Genomic DNA, 22,344 nt, shown 5'->3' on the forward strand with positions numbered 1-22,344 from the left:
TGGTGCGGACATTGCTGTTATTTTGTTGATCACCTCTATCGGGATCTGGCGACGCCCATCTTGCCATTTAATCCCTAAAAACTGGATCTCCCGGGCAGGTCCCTTGACCTTGCCCCTTTTTATGGCAAAACCAGCTTTCAGAAGAATTTGGATTATTTTCTCCCCTTTGTCAAAAACTTCTGCTGCTGTATCACCCCACACAATGATGTCATCAATGTATTGCAAATGTTCTGGAGCTCCACCCTTTTCTAGTGCAGTCTGGATCAGTCCATGGCAAATAGTAGGACTGTGTTTCCACCCCTGGGGCAGTCGATTCCAGGTGTACTGGATACCTCTCCAGGTAAAAGCAAACTGTGGCCTGCACTTTGGTGCCAAAGGAATAGAGAAAAAGGCATTAGCAATGTCTATGGTGGCGTACCACTTGGCTGCCTTTGACTCCAGTTCGTATTGAAGTTCTAGCATGTCTGGCACAGCAGCACTCAGCGGTGGCGTAACTTCATTTAGGCCACGATAGTCCACAGTTAATCTCCATTCTCCATCAGACTTTCGCACTGGCCATATAGGACTATTAAAGGGTGAGCGAGTCTTGGTAATCACTCCTTGATTTTCTAATTGTCTAATCAGTTTATGAATGGGGATCAGGGAGTCTCGATTGGTGCGATATTGTCGTCGGTGCACCGTGGTAGTAGCAATTGGCACCTGTTGTTCTTCAACCTTCAGCAACCCCACAACAGAAGGATCTTCTGAGAGGCCAGGCAAGGTAGACAGCTGTTTAATGTCCTCAGTCTCTACAGCTGCTATACCAAAGGCCCATCTGTACCCTTTTGGGTCCTTAAAATACCCTCTCTTGAGGTAGTCTATGCCAAGGATGCACGGAGCATCTGGGCCAGTCACAATGGGGTGCTTTTTCCATTCATTTTTAGTTAGGCTCACTTCGGCCTCCAATACAGATAACACTTGAGATCCTCCTGTTACTCCTGAAATGCTGATAGATTCTGCCCCTTTATGATCCGATGGCATTAGGGTGCACTGTGCACCAGTGTCTACCAGGGCTCGATACCTTTGTGGTTTTAATGTGCCAGGCCATCGAATCCACACAGTCCAATAAATCCGGTTGTCCCTCTCCTCCACCTGGCTGGAGGCAGGGCCCCTCTAATTAAGAAATGGATTCATGCTGCTCACAGGGACTGGACCTTCATTTCTCCTATTCACACTTGGGAAAAAGTGATTTGAGGCCCATCTCCCCTGACTGGGGTCCTGCTCACTGGTAACTGGAGCAGCCATCCTCCTAGAAAAATTCTCTCTGGTATTTCTTTTAGCTTGCAACTCACGTACTCGTGCCTGTAGGGTACTGGTAGGTTGTCCATGCCATCTGCTCATGTCCTCCCCATAACCACGCAGGGCAAACCACAGGATACCTCGTGATGTGTTCCTTTTCCTTTGAGCTGGTCCTGTAGGAGAACGTTTTCTCTTAACAGCTGCAACGCGCGCCTGTGTAGGTAGAGAGTCAAGTTTATTCTCGATCATGGACAGTTTGTCTGACAGTTGTTTAAATGAGTCCTTGTTCTCCTTAATCAGTTTTTCCACAGCCGAGATGCGTGCCTGCAGTGGGGAAGAAATACTATCTTCATACTGTCGCATACAGTTAGCCATTTCGCCCACACTAGATCGTGCCATAGCATCTTCTCCCCATACTAATATTGACAATGTATGGGTATATGTCGGTGGAGCATTCTTCACAACCTTCCGGAACATGGATCGGTTGCATTCCACTTCATCAGGATCTACAGGATCTACAATGTCCCGTGGGTGTCTATAAATGATCTCTTGCACAGCCAGTTCTCTAAGGTAGTTAATACCTTTTTCTATAGTGGTCCATTTGCTTAGGTGGCTCATAACATCATCTTTATAGGGATACCTGCTCTTTACAGCTGACAAGAGTCGCCTCCAGAGACTGACAGTGTTTGACTTTCTTGCGAGCGCTTTATCAATACCACCATCTCTGGACAGGGATCCCAACTGTCTGGCTTCTCTGCCATCCAATTGCATGCTGTCTGCCCCATTATCCCAGCATCGGAGCAACCAGGTAATAATAGGTTCACTGTCATAACGGCTGAAGTCTTTCCTTATATTTCTCAGGTCCTTCAGGGATAAGGAGTGGTAGGTTATCTCTACGTCCGAGTCCTCTTGTGATAGTTCTGCTTTAGAAGGGCCTTTCTTCTGTGATGGGTCTGCTTTAAAAGGACAATCAAGGGAACCCCCATCTGTGTCGGGCCCTAACTCTGCCTGAGAAGGGCCCTCACCTGGGTCATATGATGGCTCTGTCTTAGAAGGCTCTGAGTCATCATCCTTCTCTTCACGAGCTGATTTCTTTTGGTATTTCTTCCTGGTTACAGGAGCAATTGGTACAGATTCGATAGATGCTGGGGTCTGAGTAGATGCAGTGGCTGTCGTGGGAGTGCTGAGAGTCTGAGTAGCTGCAGTGGCCATCTTGGGGGGTGTAGCAGCTGTGGTACAGGCTGCCAAGGTTTCAGTGGGTTGAGTGGCTGTAGCAGCCGTACACACTGTAGGATCTGAGGTGGCTGCATAACACCTACAACTGTCCCTGCACCGATATTTAATCTTATCCCACATCAGAAACACATTCAGGACAACCAAAAATAAAAACATGCCACCTAGACAGCACCATCCTAATTTCGCAAAATCTAGTGGAATCAGCTTGGCAGAAAAGGAGAAGGTACTATTTCCCAAAGTAAAACTGGAAGTGTGATCATTAACAGAATCAGCTAAAGGACGCCTGGAGCGTGCAGATGAAGTCGCTGCTACTGATTCGCGATTAAAACTGCCCATCATTGTGTCATAGAGATAAGAGATCGGAATATTAACTGCCCAGTTTATCACAGCATAAATCAGTATCAAACCCCATACCAAAATAATACATTTCGACCAGCGCCCACTGCTAAACTGCATGTAAACATTCATAAGAAGCAAGCAATAACACAGTGCCCACGGCAGGTAAGGCATCATTGCAATACTCAACTGTGAAAGAAACTCCATAAAAAGATGAGATAACACAGCATTCAAAAATGACATCACCATCTTCACTATCTGTTTTAACTTTCCAAACCCTTGTAAATCTCAAAGGAAGAAATCTGATATTCTCTCAGCTGAGCTCTCCGGGTCTCCTCCCACCAGAGCCAGGATTCAACTTATCAGAGCAACCTGTTGGAGCTTCTCTCGAGCCCCACGTTGGGCACCAATAAATCTGTCACGGTTTAAAGCTGGGCCAGCTATTAACCAGGTGGCAGATGCTCTCTGTTAACCCTCTCCCCCCCCCCAAGGGAAAGGGAAAGGGAAAAGGGAGAGAGACTTATGGGTTGGAAAGTTAAAACAGTTTTAATAAACTAGAATAATGAAAAAGAATATAATAACAATAATAATAGAAATAACCAAATATATACAAATATGTACAAAACCAAGATCAAGAGCTTGGAAATCCTCCTCAGGCAGAATTGCTCCCCCCAGTACAGGCAGAGGGGAAAAGGCAGTAGCTCCCCCCAGCACGGGCAGAGGGCAAAATGCAAAAGCTCCACTGCCATCACACCTGCAGGCTTTTAACTGGAGATTTGGCAAAGCTGGTACCAATCAGTGGGAGACAGGAGGGCCCCTCCCTCCTGGGCCCCACCTCCAGGAGGCAGTGGGTTAGTGATAAACAGGAAAGTGAGAATGACATGTATGGGATGGAATACCTTGCTGGTCAATCCTGGGTCACCTGCCCCGTCCACTACTCCCTGCAGGTACAACCCCCTTCGGCTCTTTACTCGTAAGCAGTGACCTTGGGTTCTCTAAGACTATTTGGCCTGGTTTGAGCCAAACCAGGACACCTTCCTTCCTTCTTCCTTTGTTCACTTTATTCTTCCTTAAAATCATGATTTCCCTATCATTCAAGGCCAAAGAGTTAGAAGGTCATCATCAGTGCCATTTTGTGCTCCAAATTCTGAATGTTTTCTTTAAGATATATGGCCTATTCTGAAAAGAAAAACTAAAGCTGTTGTAACAAACTGCTTTTATTAGGAGATTTTGATGTCTTTTTTGCTTGTGAATATTTTACAAGCGAGCTAATTTTGACCCTGTAAGTTTGTCAGCTGAGCTTTATTCTTGTAGTTCTGAAGTCATTGGAGCTCCTGTCGTTTTATGTTGGCATTCACACAAGCATGATTTGCCTTGAACTTGTCCCTTCAGGATCTTTGGCCAGAGTTTCTCCCTTCCCTGTCTGAGTGCCAAGGTTTCCTTATTCTCTGAGCCCTTGTTTTGCAAGAAATTACATTGAATTGTTTCTGGAAACAGTTCAAGAGTGCGAGGCACGGGTTTCATGCTGAGCTAACTTTGGTTTATTTAAAGAAAAATTAGTCTCAGCCTAAATCAGCATTCAAATTTTATGTAGACCATCTTTCCTGGCAAACCTGGGCAGCTGTGTGAGTGGATGCTGTTAAATTGATTTGCTTTGTGTTTATTTTGGTCTTAGTGAATTGCTAGCATAACATTAGTTGACAGAAACCAGATTTTAACTGCAATGTTTTCACACACCCAACTGTTAAGTAAATAAGTTCAGAAAGACCTTGGGACTATAACTAGCACAATGTCCATGGGCCAAATTTGATGCTATTCAGCACAAATAGTATTAATAACCAAAAATGTCATTTTCCTGTTCTCTAGCTTACAGGCATTATTGTTGATGAGATACTCAATGGAGCAGATGGGACTAACATCAAGTGTGGTGTGGTGGGAGAAATAGGTTGCTCCTGGCCTTTGACTCAGAGTGAACACAGAGTGCTTCAGGCAACAGCGCAGGCTCAGTCACAGCTTGGCTGCCCTGTTATCATCCATCCTGGCAGGAACAGCGATGCACCTTTCCAGATTATCCGCATTCTGCAGGAAGCTGGTGCTGATACTTCAAAGACAGTCATGTCTCACCTTGACAGGTAAGCAGACTATTCTGCTGTCCTTCTGGCAGCATTGCCACAACCCGCTGGAGTTTGGGGGAGCTACTCTGCAAATAGCTAGGTTTCTGTTGTGCACTGGGATCACGACATGAAGAATTATCTTCAAGTTTACTGACTTAAAAATATGAAATGGCTTATGTAATGCTTGATCAGCTTCCAGCACTTCGGTCGGGATCAGCTTTTAGATTCACACTGGTAAAGAGATTTAGGGATTTTAAACACTCTCTTTGAAGGTCTGGGGACGAGATTGGGAATAACTGTAGCCACATTTTTAAAAAAGGAGGATTCCATTCACTCCTATCCCTGCACAAATCACTGCATTTACAAAGCGTTGGACATTGAGCAACTCTCACCAACTTGGTGGGAAGCTGCTGGCCTTCCAGCATTTTTGAAAACTGGGCCACTCTTAAGGGCCTGACCAAAAATCTCGAGAACTCCTTGATTTGTCTGGATGCTGGATCAAAGCAGAAGCCAGATCTTTTCAGTTCTGCTACAGACAGAAGAAATATTCCTTAAAAATAAAATAGTTGGGTTTTGGATAGTTCTTAGCATAGACCAGAGAGCTAACTTTTCGTTTCCTTGAGAGCAAAACCCAGGAGCCCCACATCAGACATGGAAAGGAATTGGGGTGCTTTTCAGTTTAGAAACACAGCCTCTATTACCAAATCAGTTTTGTGTGACCTTGTACTACTCATGGTGAGCTCGAAAATGTCCAAGCATTGATTAGTTTGGCCAGTTGCTGAATAATGGAGACTGTTTGTGGTCATATGATTCTCAGCAATTGGATTGTTTGCCCTCAACGTGAGCGTAATACAGGCGAGAGCACTGTGCTCCGAATTTCTAACGGTTATAGGCTCTAAGAGCTTGCAAATCAAGCTACAGGTGTTTTGTATTCACACAGAGCTCAATGTTTTACTTGGGGATTTTAGGAGCATAAAGTTCAGTGCCATGAAGTTTTATTTCTATTTGATAATATATAAATGATATGGTCTTTATGTATTTACCTGCATTCCATTGTATCTATAGGTATATTTTTCTCTCATTTTAAAGAAAAACTGATTACTTAAATCTTTCTGTGAAAGAGGACTGAGCAAGCCGCAGGTGCAAGTACTTATGTAGCCATTTTGATACAGCATAAACATCCAGTTATGGTTTTTTGCCTTTATATGCTGTTGTGATTGAATTCAGTGATTTATTGGTGGAAAATAAGCAATATAAATAGGAAAACAGTCAAGGCAGAGGTGCAGTTTCACTAACAGCCTCTGATGAACAATATGACATTTCCTTGTACTCCTTTTATCATTACTTTCACACATTCAGGTTGGCACTTGCTATAACATAGACTCAAAATGACTGTGAAGTTTGGCTTTGCAATGTGCATTTAACATTTTAAGTCTCTTCCAGTGAGAATAATTCATGTGGGAGCATCCCAGTCCCTTAAATGTGAGATAAATTTGTACAGAGCTCCATATTTCATGTCTCTTTTTGACATAGACAGAATGGTAGTTTTCAGGTGGATTTACAGTCAAATGATAGAACTAAAATGCTGGCTACCATGTTTTGCAATTTAGCACCTTAGAACAAAATGTAGCGAGTGTCCATACTGAAACTGGTGTAGATAAAGGCTGGGAAGCAAAAGCTATTGAGTCTTGGCTTTGGCCATTTATTAGAGATCAAGGTTATAAAGGATTTTGGTGGAGATCAACGTTCATTCACTGGAGTAGCTTTTGTTAGAAGAATCACAGCGACTGTTACGAATGCCTGTTTGGTAATGGTTTGGTGGGTGTCGTGATTTCTGGATGAGGTCCAAATTACAGGGTGCTTCCCTGTGTCCCACCTCCTTTTCCATGTGTTCAGGGCTGCGCAGGGACACGTGTTGCCCAAACACCTAATTCCAGCACAGAGATTAGCGATTTGAGTTGGGAACTGCTGCTGCTGCTACATGCATGTGGCTTACAAGGATAACCAGTGGCTGATGAAATTAAGCTTTCTTGCTCTTCGTTGGGATGGAGCACCCAAAAACACACCACTAACAATAGTTTTCAAAAGAAATTGTTCTGGTTGTGATTTTGAAATACATTGTTGGGCGTTTTTTGCCATCCGCGCAGGGGTGAATACTCTTGGCTACTGTCTCCCTGTGAACTGAGCAGGGCTGGATCTAAAATAACTCGTTCTCTTGCTCTGCACTTTGAAAACTCATTTGGTAATAAATGTTCAATCTCTGTAAACTGTAACATTTATTTTAAAATAACATTTTTTATTAATTACAGTTGGCAAGTCTTAGACTTCTGCTGATGGCAGGCTTGTTTGAACAAGGGTTTTCTCTCTCTCAACCCATCTGTTCCTCCTACTTGATCCTGTTGTTAAGTCATAATATTGAAACTGTGACATCAGTAATTTCCATAGCAACAGACTGTGACGTAATTGTGTAGGGTAAAATTACTTTGTGACATCAATATCTGCAATAATAAAAAAAATTAAACTACTGCCCTTTTGGTTAATTGTGCTCTTCTTGAGGAAACTTATTTTTTCCTTAGATGAAAAAAAATGTGTTGTGGTTATAAGGATAAATTTATAATGTATCATTTGAGTGGTTTTGTTTTCCTTTGGATAGCTTATACTCTTGGTAATTCAAAGATTATTCAAATACTCTTGGTGTTTCAAAGAAAAAAAAGTATTCCAGAGAGCTATTATTTCAGTTGCCATTCTTTTTGGAATGAGTGGTGGGTTTCAGTAGCTTTGTTCCTTCACTTTCCAAATCTGCTGCAAAGCCCATGTCCCAGGTACTCACAGTGCCATTATGTATTTTGGTGAGAGCGTTTCCTTAAGGCGTTCTGGCCAGATCCCAGTGCATGCAATGATATATTGCTGTTCTAATGACAATCTAGAAACATCACTGTACAGAATAGAAACTAAAGACAAAGTTGTATATTACCAATGTGTGATGGATGAAACAAGCCCTGGATGTAGCTGTCTCCTGTAACTCTTTTGGGAAAGTAAATCTGTCTTGTGTGAGTAATCCATTGTCTTTTTTTTAAAATGTCACTATGAATTAACCTCCTCCTTACATGTCCTTCCTTGTTAGGTTGTCTGTTGAGAGGTTTAGTGATATCAAAAGTAAGTAACTTTCCTGTTTCCATTTAAAGATTATCATAAATGTTTTCATTATTTCATGGGGGAAGAGTTGGTTTTGTTTTGTTTTTTTTAATGCATGAAGTCCCAGATGAATGCGAGAAAGACAATGCTGTGTATCAGCTTAAGGTGCATGTGTCAAACAGGAGTCCTGTTTTTCAAAAGGGTGAATTAAATCTCAGATTATTGGTTTTGTTCCTTGCAAGTAGGAAGTTGCAAAATACCTATCCTCATACCATGAGCTTTTTTCCTTTCTGTTACAATGCTGACTTTATGTTATATATGTTCTGCAGGACTATATTTGATACAAAGAAACTACTGGAATTTGCTAAACTGGGATGCTATTTAGAGTATGACCTATTTGGTACAGAATTTCTTCACTACCAGTTCCATCCTGATATTGACATGCCGAGCGACAATGAAAGAATTGCAAGGTATCTGCTTCCATGCAGTTTCAGCTACAGCACTGCCATTGACAAATGAGTATTATTGGTACTTGTTTTAAGGGCCTAACAGAGTAGTTCTGCTTGCTGTTCAAAACTGTCTTTTTTTCATACTAAAATAACAAGAAATTTTTTTCTGCTGCTGTCACATCTTTAGGGCAACGTGTAGAATTTCTTCTGTCTGCAAAGGAAGATGTAGAATCATAGTGTTGTAGAAAGTTACTTGGGAAAAAGATCAAGAGCTTTTTTAACTTCATTCTCTGTCCTAATTCCATGCTGATCTGGTTGAATTTTATCATTTACTACATTTATATAGACTGTAAAAAAGAAAAGTCTGCCGATACAGAACTTATATCAGAGTTTGGCTTTTGTCTGAAACATAGTGTTGGAAACCTAGTGCTGCTACTAAGCATCATCTGAGCCTGTTACATCTCCTCGTGAGTGCACTAACCGAGTAAAACTCATTCGTTGTCTTGGATGGATTTGATCTGTGCTTCCGTCCTGAAAACCAGACTTTTGTTCTTCCAAGCACTTCATCACCTCTCCTCCCCCTTGCCTTTTGCCCTTTCTCTCTTTTGAAGGATGAGATTCCTGTCTCCTCAGAACTCCCGTGCTCCTCACACTCACAATGTGAAAATAGTGGCCTCACTGGCAGGATACCTCTTCCCTGCTTCTCATCAGCACACGCAGTCTCAGCTCAGCTGCGCAGCAAATCTGTTGTGCTGTGCTAATGCAAGGTACTGCCAGGGAGATGCATTCCTCGCAGAAACTGGCTGAGACAGGTAGGATCAGATGGGAGTGGGCTTCTCACTCTGTCCAGAGGTGTGATCATCCTGTGATACTTGTCCACAGTGTTTGCGTGCAGTGAAGTGGCAGGTTTCTGAGGGGTGGGGTGCCATCCTGCCTGAGTCTTTTTTCCTTCCAGAGTCAGAAACAATTCTTTTATTCTCTTTGATGAGAAAGATTTTATGATCCCTGACCACTAATGAAGTAACTTCCAAGCTTTCACTTATATTTCAGACATAGCTTCCCTGCCCCTCATTGTCAGATTAACCTCAAGACTTTTCTTCTGTTTTCAGCCAGTTCTCTTCTTAAGAAGGTGCTGTAGTTACTGTTCCACTTACTGCCAAGCATTTGCTGCTGCTTTTTGCACTATAAATTGTTTCTCTCTCTTAACAGGGCTCTCAGTCTTGCACTCAGTATTTTAAACCGTTGCAATGAATCTGCAGTTTTCACATTTAGTGTGGGTAAAATTGCTACCCTTCCCTGTGCCTCCTCCCCTTTCCTCCTTGTGGGAGGTCAGCACGTACAGAAGCACGGTAAGGAATATGTGTAGAGGAATGGACTATGCCTTGGTTAACAAGTGCTTGTTCAACCATGGCAAAGTTTTCATTCCATCCATGATACTTGCTCAGCCACCAGTGTCTCTCCTTAAACTCTGGCATTTGAGCATGTCTTGCAGCAGGCTGTTTACAGGAAGAAAATACGAAAAGTTTGTCTTCTCATTGTATGGTGTGAATATGTGCACTTGAGTTAGAAGTGCTATTAAATGGATTTTGTTGGGCTTTTGCTGCATCCACACTGGACATACGATGGCAGTGGCAATCTCCTTGGTTTTTTTTTTTTAGTCAAACAGCACCAGAGAGGTGGAAATCAAATTGACTTTTAAATGTGTTCATGAAAATACTAAGTGGAAAATATATGTTCAGGCCTTGTCTATTCAAGACATCAACTTCTGTAGTCATGCCAAACATACTCAAACACTGTTTAGCTGTGTATGTACTTATGCATTTTTGCTGCAATCTACTGCCAATCTACTGCCAACGTGAGTAAAAAACTGATTTTTTTCAGGGACAGTTTTTCTTTGAGTCAGAAGCAAGTACTAACTAAACTTACAGGAATGAGCAAAAAGCAGCAATGAATATGGAATATAAAGGACCATATGCCTCTCCTATCCATGAAATGAGTCCAAATATGAAAGAAGATGATTCTAAGAAGATGTTTGGTCAGCAAAGAACTTAGTCCCTCTAGTGTCATTGCTCTCATTCTCTGGTTGGCTTGTGGTCTCTCTTTATTTCAGGCTGGAGAAGATACTTGTGACATTGTAATACTACAGTGTACGTAGTGTTGTGCACTATATGGCACTATTTGTCGTGGTTTTATGAAAGATGGTGATTTTTTACCAAGTTCTGTCTTACTTGCCTTCTTCCTGCTGCCCATATTGATCTGACCGTGCTACACATATCTCCTCATAACTAATTGTAATAAAAAGTGACAGTAAGGGCTTTCAGATACAGTGTGGTTACTTGTAAAAGTAGTATTTGCTTTCTTGCTGATCAAAGCACAGTCAGAAAGGTAAGAATTAGAATTTCACAGTGCTGGCCAATGATGGAATTGGGTGCCTTCATGAGGAACTAACACTTTCCAGGTCTGGTCTGCCCGTCTCTGCCACTTTAATGCTGCAATCTACTGCCACATTAAACTGAAGCTTAGTGGGAAACTTAAAGAGTCATGCAATACAGACACCCACCAAATAAATTCGAAAAAATGAGCTGAGCAAGGGATTAAGGTTCCCAGAGTGAAATGTGGAACAGAAGGACTTGTTGTAGCAGACTGGTTACAAGGGAGTGACCAAAAGGATTACTTCTTTTTCCAAGCTGACTTGTCATTTTGCCAAGTCTGTTTAGCTGGGCTGCTGTATTCACTCCTCTTATCTCCTGGCATATGCTAGCACTGTGCAATGCCTGTCTTCCTTGTCTTCTTCTTTAATGAGAATCTTTAAAACATGTTTGGATGATAACTGTGTATATGGAATATGGCAACTTAAAATTTTTATTAGCCTGGTTTGCTAAATGGGAATTAACTAAAGATGCGAAGGTATTTGTGTAAATGAGACAGGTTTCTTGAAGGGCCTGTCACACACAGAGTCTGGTCCTTAACATGTAACAGGACTAGCTTTGTGACAGCAGCAAGAACTAACCCCATGAACTGATTGTGCTGAGAAGGAGTTTATGTAGGAAATTATTACTTACTCATGTATATAAAACCTGTGTCCCACGCTTGGTGATGCTGCAGTTCTTGAATTCCTCCATGGATTTAATGGGGCTGGGAATGCAAAGCCATGTGCCAGCTGGAAAGAGTTTTCCTTCTCCACTTTGATATGCATGGTGGTATGTTTTCAGAGGTGTTTTTTTTTTTCATTCAATAAAATAAATGTTTTAATTTCCATTAAATATAAGGAATTTGTCTTCTGAGTACCTAAAAAATAAGTGTTTTCAGTTATAATACAGCCCAGCAGTACTGTAAAAGATTTAAATCCTGCTCAGTTCTGGGCTGTTGCAGAGTGAGAACCTTTCACTGACGGGTATACTTTTTACTTTTGCAGGATTCGTATGCTGATCGATGAAGGCTATGAAGGCAGAATTCTGATCGCTCATGATGTGCACACTAAGAATAGGTTGATGAAATATGGGGGTCATGGATATTCACATATCCTTAAAAATATAGTTCCTAAAATGCTAATCAGAGGCATATCCCAAGAAAAAATTGATAAAATACTCCTAGCAAATCCAAAGCGGTGGTTGACTTTTAAGTAGGAATAATAAATAAATATTTTATAGGAAAGCTTGATAAAATTCAGATTTGTTTCAGGAGAGCAGTCATTTTTAAACTTGGTTCTTTGCAGAGAAACTGGAAGTTATTAATTAGATATGAACAAACTGATTATGACTTTTATTTTTAATTAGAACAACAAAATTATATATTCTGTGTTTTCTCCCTTCTAAAAGTCTGTTCATGAATGACATAATGGATATGAGCCTACCTGCAAAATCTTTTCAATTGAAATTTTAAAATAATTGTTCCTAGAGAGTAATTTAATACTATTATTAAAAGTTACCCAAAAATATTTTTGAAGATGCATCATCTGGACTTTGAAGGCAATTATGGTTTTCAATGAAATTCCCCTTGCCCAGGGGGTGATTTTAATCCTTGTAATATTTTTTGAATAAAGCAATCTGATGACCTCTTAAACTATGTGCAGTATTATTACGTATGTCTTTTTTTCATCCTATTAATTTTTTATCCTGAACCTTTGGAATCCCACAGCAATCATGTGAAACGTCATGCAGACCAGCTTCTTTTTGTAAGGATGCAACACCAAAAGTCAGCATATATTACATAATACAGTTTTAATGAGTTGCAATAGTTATAACAAAGGTTGTGATATAAGTCTTTACAAATCAGTATATCAAGATATGATGAAAAAGGAAGAAATGTTTGCCTTATATGTGTTTTTCACATAAAGTGTGTTATTTGCTCTTGTCTAACTTTAACCAGGGCAGGTGATTTATCCAAAAAATGGTCTTATCCAGTAGGAGTGGTAGCCTGATTTCAAAAGCTGCTTCAAATTTGACCATATACATCTTGTAGAATTGAGCTTTTCCAATAAATACCTTAGTAAATACACATTGCTAGTTGTAAATGATCTCTAGCTTGGTACGTTTCTGTTTGATACTGAGTAGAAAATCTCTAGCTACACTGCTGTTGTGAGTGCGCTAACCAATAAAAGCGACAGTAGAACGAACAGACACGGAGTCAGTTACACATCTGTTACTAAAATACATTACCTCATAGAAAAAAAACAGGAGTAATCACTGCAATGTGCGGATATAGGTTGGCACTTTGTCATGAAGTAAAAGCATTAACCATTCTGGTGAGATAATACACAAGCAACTGGCAGCACAATGTCCCTTTATAAATCCTAGATGAGTTATACTGGTGATGCTCTCAGTCAGCCTAGGCTAACGGCATTTATTTTGAATTGGACAACTCAAAACAGAGAGTAACACATTCTGTTTAAGAAAAGCTTCACCCATTCAAAGAAGATTTTTAGAGACATTCGTAAAATCTTCAGACTTTTACTGAGCAGCCAGCACTGACGAGCTTTTTTGTCACAGTGGCAGACACTTTCAACATCTTAGTGCAGATCTGAGTTTATACCCTTAGTACATTAGACAAGGTTGCTTGTGGCAAATTACATGAGATAAAAGTGCTGGGGGTAGCCTCTATTACTCTTTAGCAATTTATAGAAATGTTACCTCGATTTTGCCAAAATAAATAACGTAACCAACTGTGCTAAGGAGCTAGTTAATTATCTTGCTAAAATTTGGGTTTAGAATGAAATCTGCAAGTTTAACCTGAGAGAAATAGACAGCCTCCCCTCCCAAAACCAAAACAAATAAGAAATCCATTTTTTGAATAAAAATACTCTGTGGACATTACTGGTATGACTGATTTTAAAGCATTTTTATAACTATGTAACTCATAGTACCTGTGTTTAGTTTAATTCTCCAAGGCATTAATCCTTTATATGGATTAAACTTCTTTGAGACTTTATATATATATATCTATCTATATATATGAATGAGAAAAATAGGTTTTAATACACACTTTTTTTTTTTTGCATGTAAATATCTGCTTCTTTCTTTGCATATGTGTTATCATTTTTGGTAATACGCTTATCTGTGTCCATCTCATAGACACACCTTACTACAACCTGGTAACTAGCTACCATGGAAAAGGGCTGTGTGACAACATTTTCTCATGTGTCAGATCTCCCACTCTTCCTTTGTGGGAGTAATCCCACTAACTGCAGTGAGACAAGACACCTAAGACAAATAAGGTTTTGACCCATTATATTCCTACGAAATACTAGTTAAACATCTTCAGTATGTTAAGTCATAACTATTTTATTAAAAATAGTATCCAAGTACAGACTAAGTGCTAAAAGACTAATGAAGACTAATTGCTGCAAAGAAAACACTACCTTAGTCTGAGGATGTGGATGCCAGGCTTGCTAAATATTTACACAACTAACTATCAAGAACGGGCCTGTAATATTGTCTAAATATATATTTACACATAACGAATTAAGAGCCAAATCCTTTTTCCACTAACATCAACGCAAGTTTTGCCATTGGCTTCAGTGGAATAGGGGATTTAATGCAATAGAATAGTTTGTCAACTGTTATATTTTCCAGGAAAAAAAAGCGTTTCTTCTATCCTTTTTTCTTTTAGAACACAGCTAAGGGGAAGACAAGATTCAAACAACTCCACTGGATTGATTTTATGTTAAAAGTCTAATGTAAACCTACAAAGCAGGAACATTGAGTTAAGGCTTGAAGCTCATTAGTTTCTAGTCTTAAGTGGAAGGATAAGAAAAGTACAAGGCAAACAACTCCTTTGGAGAGAGAAAGTATATTTTGATTACCTCTTCCTTTTATTGTAAAATCATTCCTCACCACACTATGAGTGGACTCCAAGCATCATTGTTAGCAATTAAGTCACAAGAACCAAAGCTGAAGTATGGATAAAGCAGCAAGATCCTAACACATCAAAGTATCATATACACTGAAGAAATAACTCAGCGTCCTTAGGTGGGTTTTGTGGTTTTTTATAAAAATTTGATCTATGTAGGACTTCATTCACATGGACACTTAACAATGAGGCAAGTATTTGCTTTGGCGGTAGTGGATTGCACATCTGTTTAACTCGGTTTGTAATTTTTTAACATAAGGTTTCTCTGTGTTGTACAGATGTGAATCAGGTAGCGTTCGACTTTTTTCCCCCGCTGCTGAGGTGTTCGGTGGTCGCTCTCTGCTGGGGTGCTTGTTTCATTGATTTTTGCCACGCAAATCCATTGCTTAGAAGAGCAAGCTTCATTTTTGGACTGGTTTGGTGGGTCTTTTTACTCATTATCAGTCAGCGTAAATAATAAATCCAGAAAATGTGCTGTATTTGTTGTTGTTTCCTCCATGTGCTTTTCCTCCATCTAATTTAATGTAAACTTCATCTCCTGGCTCCAAATGAAGAACCACGCTGTTACTGGCATAGTCGTAGTTCTGATCAGCATCCTGAGCAATCGCACTAGCTCGAACCTACATAAAATACATAATGGGTGGTTAAGAAACTCAGATAACTTTTTCTGCATGGTGAAATTAAAGCATATCCTCAATGTTTTGTTCAGCATGCGTAAGTTGCCACTGTCTGGCAACACATATTGTAGTTTTTTTTCCTCTGTTTATTGCTTATTTTCTCCTACAACACAACATTTGAAACTAAATCAATAACCTGCTCCTTTCTCAGTCATCTGATTAATACACAACTGTTTACACTCCTGTAAATGTTTGGAGCCTTTTTAAATTTATGCATAATAATAGCTGGGGTTCGGAGAACTGAATCTGGTCGTGTGCCAGTTCTACATTGGTGTAACTTTCGTCAGCGGAACGTTTGATCAACATTGGCAAGGATCTACAGCAAGGCCCTGTTGATACCAGGCTGGGCTTTTTCCAGAGGTGGTTTATTGTCATACTACTATTAGGATCGCGCTGTAAAAAGAATACAGAAAGTACACACCCACCCACATGCATGCGCCAACGCATACAAGCGGGTAAGGATCCTAGTCGGGGTTTGGAAAAAACTTTACACATTTCAGTAAGAAAACATTTAATTTCTGTGTGTTCTAAGAGATGCACATTTGAAAAATCACAGGCAAGTCACTATTTGTTTTAACAGGTTTTGGAATTTACAAGTAATTGAGGACTTTTCATTTGCAGCTTTCACTTAAACATACTTTTTTCTCCCATTTCTCCATTGCTATTCCACTGCTGATTAAATTTGACATTACCAGCAAACTGGAAGTAATCTGTAGTTTCAAGATATATGTTGGTTTCCAGCAATGAATAGTCTGTGGCACTGTAAGTCTCCAAATCATGTATATATAATTTGACTGTTTGCTAAAATATTTAAACTTAGTTGTGTGTGATTTATTTCAGTGTTGTGTGTGATTTATTTCAGTGTAACACATCATCTGCTTTTTGCTTGTCTTTGTTCTAGCATAGTTAAAGAGCAGTAAGTGATTTAGTGGTATTGCAAACCTGAACTAAGTAATAATGCATGACTTGGTGTACTGTATGTGGGATTTTATCTGTTAGGAATTGAAAAAATAGGCTATAAGTCACAATTTTCTACGGATTCCTTTCAAAGTTTAAATGATAAATTTCCAAATTAAATTTTCATGTGATATGGTTTCACATTAATATTAAAATGTTAAAAAGGAGAGGGTTCTTTTACCATGCAGGATCTTATGGCATTATGCAGCTTAAAAATCACAGTAGGTGGAAAGTCTTTACACATCCTGTAAGAAGAGTGAGAAAGGCTTAAAAGGCTTGCAGGGGTGTGACAGTGCAAATTTAAACTGATACATGGCCTGATGATAAACCCCAGCTATTTCAGGACTTCTTGATCCTGAATTGCCTGGTATTGTTTACAGAGGGGATCTATTTTGCTAGTGTTAAAGCAATAATTATTCTAAGCACTGGCTATTTCCTCTGGATTAATGACTGACAAGGTGGAGTTGAAGGCTCTGAGCCATTAACCCTGGAAAATAACCTCCAAGGAAAATAACGGGCTGAGACTGTTGTTGGTAGCATAAATGGAAAGGACAGATGGAAAGGAGTGAAACGGCTACAGATAAGGTAGAAAAACTTTCATAGAGAGCTAGTATCTTGCATACTGGCAAACAAAATGGTTTAAATTACTTTCCACGTTGCCATTTACATCATAATGAAACGCTACTTTGTGGATTTGTCTAAAATGTTGTGTTTCTGTGGATAGTAAAGGAGAATTCGAATTGTATTAGTGACTATCCTAAGAGAGTCAGCGTATGGACACTAACTACTACAGCAATGGATATTTCATTTTGAAGAGTCTACATAGTACATACTGGCTGAAGAAAAAAAGATTCTGGGTATTGAAAGTCCAGAAACCAAAGTGTAGATCTTATTGCCCTATCTATAGTGACACATGTCCTGTAAACTCCAGTGTGCTATTCTTAGAAGTTTTACCCCCATGTTTGGTTAGCCAGAGCAATTTCTTTTTAAAGCCTGGGAGAACAGTCTCAAAGGAATTCTCAGTGTATTGCTGCAAGAGGGTAAATATATCTCAAAATTAAACCATTAATGGACTATACGTTTCATAAGTTGCATGACTGCTCACCTCATCTTTCATGAAGTTACACTCTCAGGTTGCACACACATGCTAGCTCAGCTACCTGATCTCAGCACTTCCCTGTTGAAGCTTTGTAACCATTAAAAGAAGGCAATGTGTGTTAGCGGTGGAGACCTTGAGATTCCTCCTGTGCATTGCTTAGGAATTATTTTTTTTTGCCAAAGATTTGCGGTTTTTTTCATTGTTAGAAAACACTGAATTTATAACGTTTTCTTTGCCAGACTCCATTTAAAGACTCACTTCCAAAATTTCTGAGCGTTCTTACAAATAATACACAAAGTTAACCACTGTCACATCACATCAGCGTTTAGTGTTTCAAGTATAAATCATAATCAAAAGGAGACCCTGCTGCATTAAAACTGTGCATCAATTTTAAATAGTTTGTATGCAGATATTTACCTAAATACTTATCTTTGCATAGATATGTACAAATATATACATAGAACCCCTGCCGTTTTTTTTTTTTTCTTTGAATCACTGTGACTTTAATTTCTCTCATGTCTGGTACTGGAAGTACTTATATTTAGGAACGGTTAGCCTTCAAGTTCAATTTAATATTTATAATTGGTTACTTTTTTAAAAAGTACTGGTACAGATTCATTTTTCAGGGTTTGGGAAAATAAACACTCTAAAACATTATAAATAGTGTTCAAAAATAGATTAATGTGTTAATTGCAAGTAAAATGGTATTGTCGCGGTGGACAATATTGCCTTTGTATGAAGAAATCAAAGTGAATATATTACAATGTACTTTGTTTTATTAGCCTGGTTTATCTGCTGATACAGTATTTATGGTAGACATTTTCTAATTTAATTAATTGGTACTGATGGCGTCGTTATTCTGTTTTCACAGTACTTCTGAGGAGCCATCAAGAAAAGGTTAAGTGGCATATCAGGCTAATTTACCGGCCGCCGATGCTCCACCCGCGCAGCGCAGGCAGGGCCGCGGCGCGGCTCCGGGCTCCGCCGAGCTGGCGGTGCCGCGGGGCAGGAGACGCGCCAACGAACGCGGCCCTCCGCGACCTGCGGGGCACGGCGGGGTCACCGACTCCGGTTTTCAGCCCTATGGACACCGCTTAGAGCGGATCAACTCCCCCAGCCCACCCCGCCGGAGGGTGAAAAGCGGCAGCGCTGGGCTCCGTGCTCCCCGAGCCTAGGGAAGCCGGCAGCCCGTCCCTGTGGCCCCCAGCGTGCCGGGACAGCTCCGGCAGTGAACGACCTGTTGAACGGCTGGTGCGCGGCCGGTCCCTCGCCCTCCCGGCCGAGCTCCCGGAGACACGGGAGAGACACGGGAAAGCCCGGGCACATCGCGCTGTCCCCCGGGCACCCAGAGCAGGAGGGACGGCGGGTACCCCGGCGGTATCGCTAAGCGCTATCATAATTAGAGCCAGCGTATCTGTGTCTGGTAACTACGTGTGGAAGATGCGCAAAACCGCGACGAACGGCTCCCCGGGGGCAATGTTACAGGCACAGCCTCTGCGAGAGCGGTGGCAACGTTTACCCTAATTAAAATGGATGATTTCTCTGGCTTTCAGACTGTAGCATCGCAGGATCTTTAATTACGTTGCACGTTTCCACGCTCCCGCAGGGGCTGCCGGCGGAGCTCGGACCGTGCCGGTGTTTGCCGGACGCCCGCTGTGCCTCCGCTGCCCCGCCCGTCAGCTGGCGCCTTCCCCGGCGCTAGCCCGCCAAGGGGCGAGGTCTGCGGGGGCCGAGCTCGCACGGTCACCCGCGTTCCCTGGCAGAGGAAACCTCGCTCCCTGCCGAGGGCTGAGCGTGAGCCCCGGCCTGTGGCTGCTTTCCTCCACCCCGTCTCCCCTTTCCCCACGCAGGACCACCCCCTCCTGAGCTCACCCACCGCCTCTGGCTCCCCTTCCTCCCCGGGGAGTTTCCCCTCCCTGGAGGAACGCCCGTCCCCGGCCCGGGCTCCGCTCGCCCCCGTGGGGGCAGCGCTGCCTGCGCGACCGCCCCCCTGATCCCGTCCCGGCCGGGCTTAGGGCAGCGCTCCGCGGCTGGGGGCTGGCAGACACCGGCTGGCACGGCAGCCGGCGCCAGCCGGGGGGACCAGGCGCCGCTCAGGTGCCGCTCTGCCCGCGGGCCGGCCCGGACAGCGGGCTGGGAGCGGGCGACAATGGCGTGACTCTCGAAGAAAAGAGTGCGTTGAGTCCGCATTCACCCGGCGGCCCGGGGCGGCCTCGGCTCTGCGCGGACCCCCCGGCCCCTCAGCGGTCCTCGGGCACCCGAGGCGGAGCGGGGCGGTGCACCGCGCCTCGGCCCCGGCGCTGCCCGCAGGGTCCCCGCCAGCTGCGGAGCGGCGGGCGCCGGCTCCCCTCAGCTGCCCCGGCGGCTCGCCCTGCCCGCGCGCCGCCCGGCCGCGGGCCCCACACCCCCGCCCCGCGCCCGCACTGCCTCCAGCGGCCGCCCGGTTCCCCTCCTCGCCCGCCGCCCGCTTCACGCCCTTCCCGCGCCGCGCCGCTCCGCCCGCTTCCCTCAGGGAGTCCGGCTCCACCTGGGCGCCCACTGTCCTCACGGCACCCGCTCCCTCAGGGAGTCCGGCTCCGCTCGGGCACCCGCTCCCTCAGGGAGTCCGGCTCCCCTCGGGCACCCTCTCCCTCAGGGAACTCGGCTCCTCCGGGGCACCTGCTGCCCTCAGGTAGCCCTTATTCCCCCCGGGCGCCCGCTCCCCTCACGGTACCCGGCTTCCCTCAGGAAGCCCGTCTCTCCCCGGGCGCCCGCTGCCTTCACGGCGCCCGCTGTCCCCATGTCCCCGGCTTCCCCCACCGGTGCCCGGCGCGGCGCCCACCTGGTTGTTCTTGCAGAGGTCGGCCCACATGCTGGTGCCGTCGCCGCCCCGCATGAGCACATGGTAGGTGAAGAAGTAGATGCCGGGGATGGAGCAGGTGAACTTGCCGGTGGTGGGGTCGTAGTGGTTGCCCAGGTTGGTGACCACGTCGTCGAACTTGAGCACCTCGTAGCCTTCGTGCTGCCGCTTGAGGCCGGCGTAGAAGGCGATCTTGGGGACGGTGCTGTAGGTGGCGGCGCTGATGGCCCCCGCCGCGTTCAGCCCCGGCGCCCCGGGGGGGCCCGGCAGGCCCTGCCGCCCCGTCTCGCCCTTCTCACCCGGCGGCCCCACCGGGCCGGGCGGCCCCGGCTCCCCCGGGGGGCCGCGGGGCCCCGCTTTGCCCGGCCGGCCGGCCTCCCCCTTGGGCCCCTGGATGAAGGTGGGCAGGGACTGCATGAGGCCGCGGTCGGGCGTGGCCGCCGTGCTGGGCGCCTTGGTGCCGCCGTAGGGGTCGCAGACCATGCGGCAGGTGCCCAGCATCTCGTAGTGCGCCGAGGTGCCGGCCGAGCTGACCAGCACGGGGATGAGGATGACCAGCAGCAGCACCATCACCACCCCCAGCGCGCCGGCCGCGATCAGCCGCCGCCTGCTGCCCACCAGCCGGCTCAGCGCAGGGCGATCCTCTTGTCTGCTTTTGGACAAAATCTTGATGGTTGGTCGGGGACCTCCTCAGAGCCGAAAAACCGCCGAGCCCGCGCGAGCTCGGCTCCCCTGGGGCTTGGCCGCCCTCCCGCTGCCGGTGGCGGCGGGGGCTCCCGCGGCTCGCGGCGCTCCGCTGCGGCCGCTGCGGCCGCCGGGCGGGCGAGAGGGAAGGAGAGGAGAAGGAGAGGGAGAGCTGCCGCCGCGCCCCGGCCGCACGCACTTTTATGCTCCCGCCGGCGATCGACTTTTTTTTTTGCAGGCTGTGCCAGTCCGAGTCAACTTTCCCTGGAACTTGCCTTTTCTCTCGCGATCGCCCCGCTCGCCTCCTCGCTCGCTCCCTCTTTTTTTTTTTTTTTTTTCTCGCAGAGACGACAGTCCTCAGCGGGGACGCGCCTCCCGGCCGCCTCCCGGCCGCCCCGCGGCCGCCCCGGTGCCCGCCGCCGAGAGCCCGCGCCGCCGCGCCGGAGCCAGAGCCGGAGGGAGAGCGGGATCCTGCCCGGGTGCCACCTGCCAGGAGAGGAGGAGGTTGACGAGCGCGCTGGAGCAATTTATAGGCACCCAAAAGCGCAGGGGAAAGGGGAGCTGCTTTGGCATCTCATTCCAGCATCTGCTCTGCTCTTCCCACTCACAGAGAGTTTGGCATTACTCTGGCAGTGTGGGAAATATATTTTTTTTTCCTCTCTCCCTCCCCCACCCCTCCCGCAAACGGATGAACAGCGAAATCGCGAGCCTCACTCACTCGCTGCATCTTGCGATGACAGCTTTTTCTGGAGCACACCAAAAGGAAGACATGTGCTTGGCAGCCGCTGGGTACCCTTCAGGTCACCGATCGAGAATTAAAAGGTCAATCCACCTCCTCCTTAACGCTTCCCTGAGGCCACCCTGCCATATTAGTGTTTTCTGGGAAATACCGCTTTAAATGTAGGGATGCCTTACCGTTACCGATTGTCCGAGTGGAAGTTATTTGAAAATATACCTCCCACCTCGCACAGTAATAGAGATTAGTATCTCTCACAATTTCGGATCTCCTTCTTCCCTCCTCCTCGATTACAACCATAAAGACAGAGAAGGAAACAGTTCTTTCTGTGAATTAAAATTGACTTATCACCGGCTGCAGTGTTTCCCGGTGTTAAAGCCAGCCACCGCTTTGCTGGCAGACACCGAGGGAAGGAGTTCCCTTTTGTTTAGAAGCCAAAGGAAAGTGTGGGGCATA

General features: G+C 44.5%; 2 protein-coding genes across 6 annotated transcripts in view; one reads left to right on the forward strand and one right to left on the reverse strand.

The window, feature by feature from the left end:
* The window catches only part of PTER (phosphotriesterase related), a 28,583-nt gene extending 15,973 nt beyond the window's left edge, over nucleotides 1–12,610 (forward strand). For all 5 annotated transcript variants that reach the window (XM_068404947.1, XM_068404942.1, XM_068404943.1 and 2 more), the window contains 3 exons: nucleotides 4,717–4,982; nucleotides 8,429–8,569; nucleotides 11,964–12,610. In XM_068404947.1, the coding sequence (XP_068261048.1) occupies nucleotides 4,717–4,982; nucleotides 8,429–8,569; nucleotides 11,964–12,174 (618 nt within the window). In that variant the 3' untranslated portion in view covers nucleotides 12,175–12,610. The remainder of the gene's footprint in view (nucleotides 1–4,716; nucleotides 4,983–8,428; nucleotides 8,570–11,963) is intronic.
* Nucleotides 12,611–14,861: 2,251 nt separating this feature from the next.
* On the reverse strand, nucleotides 14,862–21,056 carry C1QL3 (complement C1q like 3). Its single transcript, XM_068405264.1, has 2 exons — nucleotides 20,451–21,056; nucleotides 14,862–15,516 (listed from the first exon to the last, which is right to left on the reverse strand). The coding sequence occupies exons 1-2, from the start codon at nucleotides 21,036–21,038 to the stop codon at nucleotides 15,337–15,339; spliced, it is 768 nt and encodes a 255-aa protein (XP_068261365.1). The 5' UTR covers nucleotides 21,039–21,056; the 3' UTR covers nucleotides 14,862–15,336.
* Between the last annotated feature and the right edge of the window lie 1,288 nt (nucleotides 21,057–22,344).

The sequence above is a fragment of the Nyctibius grandis genome, chromosome 7 (assembly GCF_013368605.1).
Source record: "Nyctibius grandis isolate bNycGra1 chromosome 7, bNycGra1.pri, whole genome shotgun sequence".
Lineage (NCBI taxonomy): Eukaryota > Metazoa > Chordata > Aves > Nyctibiiformes > Nyctibiidae > Nyctibius > Nyctibius grandis.

Excerpts from the sequence above, each read along its gene's own strand:
- C1QL3 (XM_068405264.1), bottom strand. The coding sequence starts at position 21,038 with ATGGTGCTGCTGCTGGTCATCCTCATCCCCGTGCTGGTCAGCTCGGCC. Across the intron at positions 15,517-20,450 it reads ACCTCTGCAAGAACAACCAG|GTTCGAGCTAGTGCGATTGC; the intron begins GTGGGCGCCGCG and ends TATTTTATGTAG.